The following is a 13,769-nucleotide window of genomic DNA, read 5'->3' as shown; positions in this document are numbered from 1 at the left end:
TTTTTTCCATAAGTCTGCAAATATGTCAGTAGGCATCAAGAATATCATACACCAACTTATTAAATGCCTGCAAACTTATCAGTTGAGTGCCAACACTACCATTTTCCTGTCACTGTAACCATTACTTCTGCCATCCCGTTGATAGTCCTTCAAATTTAGAGATGACCGCTGCCTCAAAAGAAACCCTGTCATGGTGTTTCTCTTCAAGGTACAAAAAGTTTGGATGATGGTCCTTGTCTGTTTTGGTGCCGTATGAACTTAATGGATTTACTTTTCCGGAAACGAACTCCCAAAGCGGGAGTTTACCTCTGAAAATTAAACGAATGATCCCCACAGCCTGGGAGTTTACTCCCAGTCTGTAAGGGTCATTATTGGTTCTATTTCTGTTCCTTTCCTTTGGGTTTTACCTGATGAACGGGGGAACAAATTGTCATTCAACCCAAATATTAGGGGCGGTGTAATGTGGGGGAGGCTTTTCATCAACGGACCCAACTGGCGATGCTTCAACAAAAAGCCTATTGTCCCTCCGTCCCTAAATAATCCGGGAGGCTATGTTTCGAGGTCTGGTACTGTCTGCCGGATTCTAAATCTGGCCTCAAGACTTGCACTTTGTTACTAAGATGCTTATAGATGTGGTGGCGAGGACATGGATTTTGATGTGAGCCATCAAGGCAACTGTACACCAAATGCGAAGGAATGTGGCCTAGATAATCATTGCACTATACACTCCTGCTCGCCATCTACGTTCAGCTCACTCGTACAATCTGGTGATCCCCAGGTTCAGGGAAGACTCCTGGGATGGGAGAAGCTTTCTGTTCGACCAGACTCTGGAACTCGCTTCCATAGAAGTTAAAAGATTAAACTCACTTGTTGACCATCAGGAAAGCATTAAAGACGTGGCTCTTCAAACCTTGAAACTGTATTAAAACCTTTTGGCATTCTGTCACCTGATGAGCTAGCGCCTTGACCTCCTCGGTTAATTGTATTTCGCTTTATAAATCTTTCATTTTTTTATTTCATGCAGTATTGCGTCCATTATCAGGATGCAAGGATTGTGCTGCCGCTCACCCCTCACCTCGTGGCGTTGGGGCTGCACCATTCGATTTCTCTGCGAGGAGATGAGACTTGAGGACTAACGGGCCAACTGCGGACACAGACCTGTGGTATAATCCCCGCCGGCTTCCTCATTTAATAGGCTATACCAGTGCTTGAAATGGAAAAACAGAAGTGCAGGTACCCTGTACCAGAGTACCTGCATGTTTCTGAGAAGTGCCGGTACTCTCGCTCAAAAAATAAAAAAGTTCCGGTACTCTGCACCAGACAGTACCGGCCCATTTAAAGCACTGGGCTATACATTTCAGCATGCCCACAGGCATGGTTGTGCACCGGTATTTCATGCTAGTACAGCGGTTTAACCTTTTTTGTTAACGTTTTTTTTTCCTATCCATAGACCATTCACCTGCTCTGCACATGGCATTTTAAATTATGCCGCTTATAGGTGACCAGATCTCCTCCGGCCGCGTCACCTCGCGTGCTTCAATTTCCCGAACTGCCAAACACTGAATGTGCCTAGAAAGGGTCTTAACGCTATCCAACGCTTTATTTAATGCTGGAAGATTCCCATTTAATCTACTCTCCTCAAGCCAAGCAGCCACCGGGATGCAACGCACTACGATACAACCCTCCCTACTACGTGACTTCTAAAAGCATTCGCAAACCAGTGCTAAAACCGGGGTAGTTCGAATTCAAGGCGCCTTGGTAGTGGCCGCCTCATGACGTGCACCGCAAGCTATAAAGGGTTCCAAGCCCTGTGCACTACCGGGTAGAATGCAGAATGCCGAGTCACGGCCCCTCCCGGGGAACGTTTGCGGTTTACACTGCATACATTCCCGGGTTGACAGCAAAGCAAACAGTTACTGAAACTATGGAAATCCGAGAGGGCCTTAACCTTGGCCAAGGTGGAGCCTGCCTTTTATTTTCAATAAATGGAAATGTTTCACTGTTTGGGTCAAATAAAATCCTAACGCCCTTAAACCAGGCAATTTCCTACAGAGAGAGAGGCCTGCAGCCTATAAAGTCCCTCTTCCTGCCTTGTGCAGATGTCTGACCCAATTGCTTAGTTTTACATCGAACGCAAAGGAGACTTTGGGGTTGAAATAGGAAAAAAAGAAACTCCTGAGAAACCTGCCAGAACACGACTGACAAAAAGCTCTCTGTGGCAGAGGGTCACCCGAGGATACAGAGGCGCCGCGCCAGCGAGCATCCTTCACATCGAAGCACTTAGAATCAAGAGCGGTTTGCCCGTAGAAACGGGAATGAATCTACCGCGGAGCACAATTGCTGGCAGAGCTTGCAATTCGGATTGGATTCACAAGGCCCAGTTAGCAAAACCAAGCCACTCGACCATAAAGGACTGAAAGCCTTACTCTGGCTCCTGCTCTCATTGGGGTAATTGGCCAGGCTTCCTCTCCCTCCCACTGGAAAATGCCCTCCGCCATCCTGACGGATGACACTCCACCGGACACACTTGCAACCCGGCCCTTATTAGAGTGCAGTGACTGCAATGCTGCAAGACTTTGTAAAGTTCTCAGGCCAGGGGTAGAGTAAACTCTGCAAACTCTTGCGATACACATTGTCTGCTCAGCTCTTTTCATTGCCTCTTTGGAGGTAGCCCTACCCACGCAGGGTTTGATGTAGGCTAAAAAAAGCCATCCATTTCTTTATGGATTTAGTATTTTAGCATCTGTTTCAACAGAAGTTGTATGTGTTTTTTTTTAAATATAAATGTTCTCAATTGCAGAGTGCATTCTGTATATGCTTTCAGTTTATGGCCACATTATGTGGTGCAATATCGTGTCACTGTTGCTCAATTGTGCTGAGTTGCAATATATGCCCCAAGTATGTAGGAACAGCCTACAGAACCTCCGAGGACCAGGGAGCTTCTGGGGGTGACTTGTGGCAGTGTCACAGTTTTGTGTGCCCGTTTACTGTGACACGTGTAGCCTTGGAAGTCCTTTCTGATAACTGGCATTATGAAAGATTCAGGGACGACACTGGCAGTGGGGTGTTGAGCGAGATCCCAGAGTTTGTGCAAAGATGTGCCCAGCCTCCCATAGGCAGACCGGCCTTGTCCCATCTCCTCATGCTAGCGACATAGGAGACATATGCTGCTTGTTGTGCTGTCCTGATGGCGTGTGCTGGTCTTGTGGCAGTGCTCTTGTTTCAGTGTTCCCTGATTCACTTTTTTGAGGAAGTGTGCTTTGTTAGCCGTGCAGGAATAATGGAATAATAACTTTGATATGAGGCCATGGCTTTTTCAGCATGCATTGGCAAAATCTGGGAACCAAGTCCTGGCACCATTCTGCTGGTTTTTGGGTGTGTCTCCTTCTGCTGTGTGATTTTTGGCGCAAGTCCACACCTGCACACAACAAAATGGCTACACATTGGGAGACGCTAGTGCAATCTCAAAGTATGTTAAATCCATTAACGGTCTTATGAATGCCATACTTTTCAAAATACCTGAATTCCAGCAGTGAATGTCTGTTCATTATGTAAGACGACTGGCCACCTATCACCCTGAGCATCGTTATCTTTAGACCCAAAAAATAATTCAGGCTCCTGCTCACACTTTGTTGCACTACAAATGTCACCGAGAACCTTATCCTTTTAGTAGCCATTTGTGTGCCATGTTTCAGGATTAGATTTCAGGTACTGGAGACCTCTGGATAGGAACACCCTGATAGTACAGCAGAGCGTAGCCAGTACTTGAAGTATTCACGCCATTAAGTGGTGCGGGGTATGTTCATGATGTTTTATCCTAAAAATATAGAGCAGGTTCTTTGGTGAAAAAATGTTCAGTGGAGGGCAACCTGTTTCTTTTCCCTCTAAGCTCCTGTTTGTGACGGACTGGAGACCCCTGGCCATCTCTATAGCAAACACTTTCCTACCACGCTGGGCAGCCTGAGGTCTTTACTGGTGGTGTGCTCTGGGTTCACTCTGTTTGTGTGGATGTTTAAGGTCTTGTATTGAATGGGTTAGTCAAATAGACCCTGAAAAGTTGAGTAACTGCAGATCTGTTGCTCAAGGGGACCGAGGTTGTTGACAGTAAAGACTGTTTACCTTTTGTGATATGAGAGAGTTGCAAAGGTGAGCGGCGTGGAGATGCCACACTACACTAAGGCTTTTAAGTGCATGTCTGTGGAATAAAGAATGGATGGGGCAAGGATCTTTTTTGAATCTAAGTTTAATGTGGCAGCTTGGATGTCCATAACTATATGCCAAACACACTTTTTGTGCAATAAAAGTGCATCCTTTATTTGCACATTTCTTGGTCTATATTTGCAATGGCCAAAAACTGTTTTGGCATGGTATTAAAATGAAACACAATGGAAAGCCTTGTATTGAATGGAATCCGACGTGTACAGCAGAAGGAGTATGTTGATGGCAAATTGTGTACTTGCGATCCAATTTTAAGGCAGTACATTTATTTATTTAAGCCCCTTTATCCTGTTTGGCTCAGCTTCGTAGGGAGTTATCTGAAATTGTATTAGATTTTTTTTTTTTTTTTAAGGCCCTCACGCTTGTTCGTTTTTAGTCCAGGGCACTAATATAGGCGGTCCCAGTAAGATTGATCAGACAGTACAAGGTTGATCTACCAGGGTACATATAGTTTCCTTTTGTATTGCCTCCTAATAATGGTTTCACAGCTGAAACTGGTACAAAGCGTGCACATTTCCCACCGATCTGAAGAGTATTTGGTGAATTTACTTCGAGCTTTTTATTGCAAACTCCTTACCTTTTTTAGGCCTGGCGGTTATGCACTTTGGAGTTTAGAGTCCTGACTTTCAACTGCAACCAGTTTAAATGTGCATATAGGTTTTTGGGTCAAATCGGTTAATCTTGACGATATGTAAATTATGTTTTTTTTTTTGGTTTTTTTGTGTTTTTTTACTTTTGAACTGGCAGCAACTACTCATTTTGAACCCTTTCTTTGCCTTCAGAAAGGTTCAAACAGGGATTTCATAACCCTACTTTTTCCACTGTGAGAGCTCGCGCTCATGTCACTTTCCCATGTTGCTATTCTTCTAAGAATATCCTTGTGTGTGTCTGTAGCAATTCATGAAGTAATTCTGCAAGAACAGTCCTATACAAATATGGCCGATATCTGCAATCGTCCCTCAGTGAGTGATACTTGGTGGTCACCAGTTCTTGCGGTTGTTAAATGAGTTCTTGCGGTTGTTAAATGAGTCTGGTCTTGGCTCTTTGGTAGTAAGTCAGCTGACTTCTTGGAAGTAACGAACATCCCATTTCTGAGTGTAAGCTAGAAGCATGCTAACATTCTGCATGGCTCTCCCCTCCAGGCGCTTTAAGCCTGCTCTGGTAGGCTTGATTAAGATACCTGATGTTCCGCTCTTCCCAACATTTATAAAGGTGAAAGAGTTATCCAGTCAGACTTTTCCCATGTCCATGCACTTCAGTAACATCTATTTTTTTTTTCTTCCTAACTATTAGTGAGGCGTAGAGTGCCACATACTGGTATCTTTAACAAGGGCATATGCAAGTACTGGTCCTGCTGTGTTGTATCTAGTTTTTTTTAATTATTTTTTTTATGCTTCCCCTGTCCACTTATGGAAACGGGGCACATCCTCCTGTCTGAAGATGGTACAAGGGTGCAGTATTATACTAGATGTATTTTAGTAATCTGGTAAGAAGGCTTAATAACAGGATTTTAGAGTTACTTTACCTTTCACCTGACCACTCTTTGGAGGACGCAAGTGTTTTCCAAGTTCCCTGCTTCTCCAAAGAAAGTGCCTTCACCACAGCTAGTCCTTCGCCTTTTAGATCCCTGCCTCTCTCCCTTGTCCATTGCATCTCTTTTCCCAAAAATTCGGGTGTTTTTGGAGGCACTGCTTTGTAAAAAAAAAAAAAAAAATCATTACATGAAGTAGAAACCAGTGATGCTAATGTACAATGAATCAGCTTGTTACTCTTTAGAGTGAGGCAATGGGCAAAACAAATACATACATATCTATTGTGTAACAATATTGTAATGTCTATGGTGAAAATTTTGCTTTTGTGCTTTTTCAGCTTGGATTGGATATAGAGGAGCTTGAGGAGATGGAAGAAGATGCTGGTCTTGGCAACGGCGGTCTGGGCAGGCTCGCTGGTAAGTGAGTAGGGCAGTGCTTATGAAATGATGAGGTGGAACAGTAAGACTTAATGTAACCGGAGCTTAGGGACCCTCAGACTATCGTCACAAGAACTTTAGAACCAAGAAATCCATTAAAACCAGAACATTGGACCATAGCCACTATAACCTGGAGATCAAGTTTATCAGAACTTAGGAAGCTAGAGATTAATTTTGTATAGAACATAGTAACCTGGAGACCGCTCTCATCTGGGCATAGGAACCTAAAGCTGTATCATCATTCGATATTTGCAGCCTAAAGATCTTTGTCACCAGAACACATGAATCTTAAGAGCCATTATTATCAGAGCCTGGAGGTCCATTATCAGAACATAGTAACCATGACACTGTTTTACACGGAACATGGGAACCTAGAATCCATGGTCACCAGTATATGGGAACCCTAGAGATCCATTGTCTCCCAAAACTAAACCCATAAATCTGTCTTTCTGTTATCCAATTTGTAAAGCCCAACTTATACCCAAATGTCTTGCTGCTGATCCTGTGAGCCACGATGAGCAGTGCGCGATAGCCTACTGATTGGAAAGCCAGGTTTTCAGAAGTGTCCTAAATTCAAGCAAGGAAGAAGCAGACCTTATGCTGAATGGCAGGAGGTTCCAGGATGTGACCACAAAGCTGCTGCCACCCCATTTAGATTTTTTTAATCTAATAGTTAATTCTGTACATGCCTGATGATCTTAGGTTTTCTAGTTTGGGTGTACCAGCGAAAGATTTCCTTCAGGAAGGTGGGTCCAGAGTAATGTAGTGCTTTATAGGTCCAACAGAGGGCCTTGAACTTAATTCTATTTTTAACCTTCAGCCAGTGAAGGTCTTTGCGTGTGGCAGGGACTGAATGGTGCCTGGGCACTTCTAGTACACGTCTGGCTGCAGAATTCTGGAGATCCTGCAATTTGTTCAGATATTGGGCCTGCAGGCCCAAGTTGAGGCCGTTACAATAGTCTATCTTTGATAGTTCTAAGGTGGAGATCACGGACTTCCTAACCAACATGTGCAAGGTTAGTATTTTTTTAAAGAATTCTCAAGAGGTTATTGGAAGAGGAGACCACTGTATTTATTGACCCCCAGACTTTTGGCTTTCCTGGTGGGAACAGGAAGGGGTCATTAGACCATAGTAACTTAGACCGTGGTTACCAGGTCATAGGAATTTATCGATCTATTGTAATTAGTCCGTAGACACCTAGAGACAATAGTCAGCTGAACATGGCAACTGTTAGAGCCATTGTTATTACAACCAGGTAACCTTGCGACCCATTATCGGATAATTGGAACCTAGTGATTCATTGGCATGAACGTACCTTTTCTCTGCCCAACAAAATCTTTGCAATGAATAGAAACAGATTTCCTTTATCTGTTTAATGTACTGTTTATTCACAGATCATGGGAACAAATAGTGCCATTAATCCAGGAAGCACATCTGCTGTCAATCCCCATAAAACCTTGACAACTGGGTAAATTGGATATGTGGCAGTGGGTCCAAGCACATGATTCTACTTTGACATTGATGTGGCTTGTGTCAAGGTTGTAAATTGGCATTCACACGGTCTGTGAATGGCCGTGGGGTCTTGGTTGGGTGCAGGATAGTCCTTGCAAGAATGATCCAAGATCCTCTCCCCAGGGTTCTGTTGGCTGTAGGGCACAAAACCAAAACCCAGGACAGGGATGTGATGCTGGATCCTTGTTCCTGCCGGCTCTGGGAGTATCACCAGGTTATGTTACAGGTGTCCAAGAAGTTTTCTTGCAAGCCACTAGAGCCCGAAAAAGGTTATTGACCAAAGAAAAATTAATAGTATGCGGAACAATCGATCAAGGATTTTTAAACAAAAGTTAATCGGAGACCTGCTTAACAAGTGTAAGCAAGACTCCAGTTAATGCAGTACTACGAGTACCGATCACATTTTTGTTTCCATACAAAGACTACAACAGTTACCTAACTCCACTTAAGAGAAGGGGAATGAGTGACTGTTGCTTAGTATCCAAATGTAAACCATTTCAGCTTCAATTTCTTATCTTGAGCCAAAACACAAGGTGCTTTTACATCTGAGATGAGCACTTCATGGGGGCAATGTTAACCTGAGCAAGAAAAATTGTCTGGAGCAGGTTACGGTTACACTTATACGAGCAAATTAATTTTGAAATCTTTCACAAAGACAAATGCATGATCTGAATCTGTAGACCTAATGCTCCTGATTTATTGGAATTGTTTTGTAAGTTTTTCTTTCTTGACCATAAACCTGTGGCTTTTTAAAAAATGGATTGACAAATTGTTCTATGCGTTTAGTTTTTTTAGCCTGACCTAATAAGTATACATATTGTTGGGGGTGGGAGAACACGAGGAGCCTCATAGTATGCTGTATTTGAGGACTGAATTTAGCTCCTAGTCCAGTCCCACCCCTTCCCAGCCGGTGCGAGTCGCACATGATGTGGCATATGGCTTGCCTATATTATGGGGAAGCCAAGCACTTGCCTCAAGGAACAATATATATTTTGCCTGAAGGCAATTTTCACCTCTTCGTATACCACAATTCTGGTCTGGGAAGCTGACTGGAAAAGTAATCAGAGCAACACCCCTCATGCATCCTAAGGGCTTGGTTACTATTGTTGCCAGGGATCCAGCCGACCTTCAGAATCAAAGGGCCTGGGTCCAAAATGCAACGCTAAAGTTGTCTGTTTTTTGGCATTAGCTTAAATCCTAGACTGGTGCACCAGCCTCTGACTTATCTGCTTTATCATGAACTGCACTGGTGTTGGAGCGGTTTACCACCCTTTTGTGAAAGCTCCTTTATCGCATCGGAATGTGTCTATGTAACAGTGTTACCCTGAGGACTGTTCTGAATTTACTCTAGGGCAAGGTGCTCTTGTCTGTGCCCTTCATGTTTCCTGCAGTTACTTGACGTGGCCTTTCTTGTTCTTTACAGCATGCTTCCTCGATTCAATGGCAACCCTGGGACTTGCAGCCTACGGTTATGGCATAAGATATGAATACGGAATCTTCAACCAGAAGATCCGAGACGGGTGGCAGGTAACTGATGTACCATGTTTATTTTAGTGTCCAGCTGCTGGCATGCGTAGGCTTTGTTTAGGAGTATGAATGGCAGTTCAATGTGCCTTCTGTGCGACATGATTGTAAATGTAATGAGATTCTTTGAAGAGGTGTAATTAGATCAGAGATTGGCCTCCACAACAAAAATAAGGACCTGTGCATCTAATTCCCCTCCGCATCTTGTGTAAAAAATGGTACCACGCATTAACGGCCCCTCAACATTTTTTCACAGTTTCAAATACTTATTTACTGTTACAAATGGGTTTGTAGAACAATGGACACTCATCCAGAAGTCATTGCTGATCACCAAGCAATATCTTCTGTCTAGTTAATGTCTACCATTTCCTATCACTTTGGACACTCGAATATTCAGGAACCAAAATCTAAGATAGGAGAAAGTTGAACCAGGGTTTATTTTTTCCTTAAACTCGTTTCAGACCACTTTTTCTCACTTTCCTCCATTCTTCAAAGTCCTTGTTTCCCAACCTGTGGATTCCCTCCCACCTCCCCTCCTATTGTTTGGACCGTAGGTTACAGTAGAAAACAAGCAGAAGTCCAGATGAATAATTTCAAGTAAAATGCTAGTCAAGGAGCGAATTTACACTTTTTCTGTACTCTAAATTAATCGATGGAAGCAAAAAAAAATTCACAACTGGTGTGGCAATCGAAACCTGTATTGCTCTTTGAAATCGTTTTGTCATTTCTGTTCTAAATCTATGGGTCGAGTCACCTGGCGTACACCAAGGAAGTCAAATATTTGCTTCTGTAGATTAACTTTGTTTGGTGTAAATTTTAGATCTTTCAAGGATTCACACTGAATCCCTCAAGTACTTGGACATTTTGACAATTTTAAGTTTCACGGAGTACTGCAACCTTCATGCAAATTTTCAGCGGGCGTAAAAATCAGCATGTGTAAATACTATGCAAAGGAACTTCTGCACATGAATCCCATTAAATATTTGTCTGTTCTTTCCTGAGTCCACGCTGGGGATAAATGTGTTTAATCGTTTTTCCACAGGAAGACATTTGTATGCGCCGCAATGGTTGTGAAACTACTTGGCATATGCAAAATCTTAGTGGGTGGGTATTAGTCAACTTTAGCAGATTAGCCGCTTCAAAACAATGTATTAAACTTAAGAATGCAACAACTGCACCATATTGGCTGGATCCACTGTCAGGTACACTTGACAAGAATACAATTCTGCTAATCTTAATTCATTGAATCGTGGTTTGAATCTTAAAAAAGAGCTTATTTTGCTTCTACGCTAAACTTAGGTTTGCTTGGGTTAGGTATAAAAGTTCTAGTTAATGTACAGACATCCAAATTGATGGATGCAGTTACTACATAGCCCCAGTCTTTTTATTTAGTCTGAAACTGGAATGTTTCTTTTAATCCACTGGAGCAATCCAAGGCATTGCTGAATCTTATTTTAGGAGTATGTTAGTTGTTGGGATTGTATAATTGTATTTTGGAGCTGCGAGAAGAATAAATGGAACATTTTTATACCTAGAAAACTCATTAAATTGAACTCTTTGTATGATTATTTTGCCCTAAAACATATAGCAAAATAGCAAAAGGACAAAAGTGTATGTTACTTTTTAAATACTAAACCATTGTTGATTGCATGGTTTATAAGCTCCGAAGTGGTGTTTACCTGCTCTCTACCCCTAAAGACCCTTTCATCCCTTGGTTCTCAAGACCGGTCTTCCACCTTTAATTGTACATCAGCTGTTGATGCACGTTTGTCCAAACTGGGATTGGATACAGTAGAAATTTGAAACTAGATGTGCCAGTGTGCTTGCAGGTATGTTGTCCTCCACGGTGGACTGAATGCCATCGAAGATTCAGGAAGGGTTAATGTTTCTTAGTTTAGCACAACTCTTGTCCAGCATCCAATGCTGTTGAGGCCTGTGTTTCATCGTGCAGCAGTTGCAGCACTTTTCTGTTCTCTCCACAGGGTACATTAGACCCTTCCTACACTCTATGGCTCGGATATTGCACTGTGGACCCGTACATAAATCTTTTGTCAAATGCCATCATTGTGGGAGATCTGGTCCGGGGCAGACATTATCCCCATTTACAAAACGGCCAAAGTAATAATCCCTCCAGTTCTAGGCCCATTAGTATACTGGATAATTTACAGGTTTTTTCTGTAAACTGGTTCTGGAAAAGTTGCAGCAATGGATGAGTGAAGTAGAGATCTTATCGCCGTTCCAGGCCGATTTTAGAGTCGGTCAGCCAGATCTTTAAACTGGCCCTTATTTTATGAGAATATATCCAGTTATCTAAGGAGCACTTGAGCTGAGCAGCTACAGGATACCACCTCCAGACTACATGACCACGATGGGAACTTGGATGGCACAGAATTGTTTAAAGCTAAACTCCAGCAAAACGGAGGTTGTGCTTTTCAGCAACAATCCTATTTTTCGGACCACCAACTGTTGGCCAAACTCCCTAGGATCACTGCCCTCCCCGAATAGAAAGTTTAAGAACCTTGGAGTATGGATTGATGATGCACTTAGTTTCAAGGACCAGATGAACTTCGTACATTCCTAGATCATGCAAAAAATGCCTTTACTACCTAAAGACACAAAACCGATGGTAGTCACCGCATTGGTAATTTCCAGATTGGACTATTGTAATAGTCTCTACCTCCAGCTACAAGAAGGAGCAATGAATAAACTACAAATGCTGAAAAACGCAGCAGCCAGACTATTCACAGGCACTCCGAAGTATGCATCGGTCAAAGCAGAGAGCAGAAAACTTCAATGGCTGCCAGTTAGGAAGCGCACCCAATTCAATGCTCTAAGCCTGGTATTCAAGGACCTTCAGGGCACAGGGCCAGACTTCTTAAAACCACAATTCAGCTGGTACTCACCTAAAGAGCACTTATAGCACTTCGGTCCTCGGATGCCAAATTAGTGATGCTGCCCCTGACGAAAAAAGCTAGCTGGGGCGGTAGAACTTTCATTGCTAATGCTGCAAAAAGCTTTAAATACCCTCCCACTACATCCGAGACGCATGGCTAATCTGATGGCCTTCAGTAAGGCTTTAACACCTTGGCTGCTAAGGCAATTCCCATCCTGTGCTGGAAATTGCTATTCTTCTTTATTCATGACGAGCTCAGCTCGTCATAAGCACAGCTCCAGTGTGCCTCATGACGAGCTGAGCTCGTCATGAGCAGGGAAGGGGTTAAAAACGTTGCTTTTAAAAAACTAGGTTGTGCAATACACCAATCGTTTGAGCCCCCTCGAACTTCACCCTAGTGCCAGGAAACCTTTGGGTAGCAGCTGCGCTCTACAAATGCAAATAACATTAACTTGCATGTAGCTTTTGTAGACTTGAGGGCTGCTTTTGATTTAGTTGCCGGGGTTAAGCTCTGGTGCTCCCTCAAGTCAATGGGTGTTCCTTCTGGGCAACATTGTGTTATTGCTAGGCTACATGCGAGGAACTATGTACAAGGTCTGAGCAGGGTCTGGTGGCTTAGTGGACTAATCTGGCCACTGTAGGGGCCTGTGTTCGACCTCAATGTCACTGGTTCAAATCCGGGTGGGTCTACTCAGCCTTTCATCCTTTCAAGGTCGATAAAATGAGTACCATTGAGTTGGGTAACAATAAAAATCTGTTATTCAGCACCAATATACCCTTGGGTGAACGTGAGTGTTACAAATACACATGTTATGTTAAGTGAGATAGGGGTAGCAGGGTTGATTAACCAACTGAATCCCTATCAAGGGAGGCGTATGCTAAGGCTGCGTCCTTGCCCCTAGGCTCTTTTCACTATTAATCAACTCCGATATCTGTCTGCATGTACCCATGATGCAAGTAGCCTCGATTGGTAAATTTACACCAGGTCTACTTTTTGCGGACACCCTGCTCCATTCAAGAACCCAAGTGGGATAGCAAAATTTGCTGAACAAATTTCAAGTATTCTGTGATGCAGGGGGCTTTGAGATTAACACCCTTAAGACAAAGTTTGACATTTAGACCTCCTAAATCCTTTATAGCAGTCTGATAATGGGAGAGACACTTTTTGGAGAGGTAGACCATTTTGATTGCCTAGGAATTAGGATATAGCACACTTTAACTTGGTCCCCGCATATCCAGAAACCTAGGGCAATAGTTGATAATGTGGAGCTGTATAGATATACGTTACGTTAGCTAGATCGATATGTCCAGCGATTGAGGTCTGTAGAGCTACAGCACAGTTGCCAATCCTTCATGGGTCAGAAATCTGGGAAGTGTCCACTGTGAAAGAGCTCATCTGCAAAAATAATTTTGTTGGGCCCTTGTTTTATAATCTACTGCAGAGCACTCCTGTCCTTCTACTTTACTTTGACATATCTTTGAAGTGAATGGAGTACGTTGCAGTCCTTGGGTCACTACTGTATTGGGTCAGACTGAGGATAACCCCAGTGATGCAACCTTACAGGAGCGGACTAAGGGAGGTTTTAAGGCTTTACAGCGGCCTAGTTATGAATTGGCCACATCATAAAAGTTTTGCTTTACTGGTCTGAGTT

General features: G+C 43.1%; 1 protein-coding gene across 1 annotated transcript in view; it reads left to right on the top strand.

Moving 5' to 3' along the window:
• PYGL (glycogen phosphorylase L) overlaps positions 1-13,769 on the top strand; it is a 128,540-nt gene that overhangs the window by 19,692 nt on the left and 95,079 nt on the right. Inside the window, exons 3-4 of the mRNA XM_086937312.1 lie at positions 6,088-6,166; positions 9,124-9,227. Coding sequence (XP_086793438.1) covers positions 6,088-6,166; positions 9,124-9,227 — 183 coding nt within the window. The remainder of the gene's footprint in view (positions 1-6,087; positions 6,167-9,123; positions 9,228-13,769) is intronic.

The sequence above is a fragment of the Lissotriton vulgaris genome, chromosome 9 (genome assembly GCF_964263255.1).
Source record: "Lissotriton vulgaris chromosome 9, aLisVul1.2, whole genome shotgun sequence".
Lineage (NCBI taxonomy): Eukaryota > Metazoa > Chordata > Amphibia > Caudata > Salamandridae > Lissotriton > Lissotriton vulgaris.
This window is presented reverse-complemented; position numbering and strand designations above follow the sequence as displayed.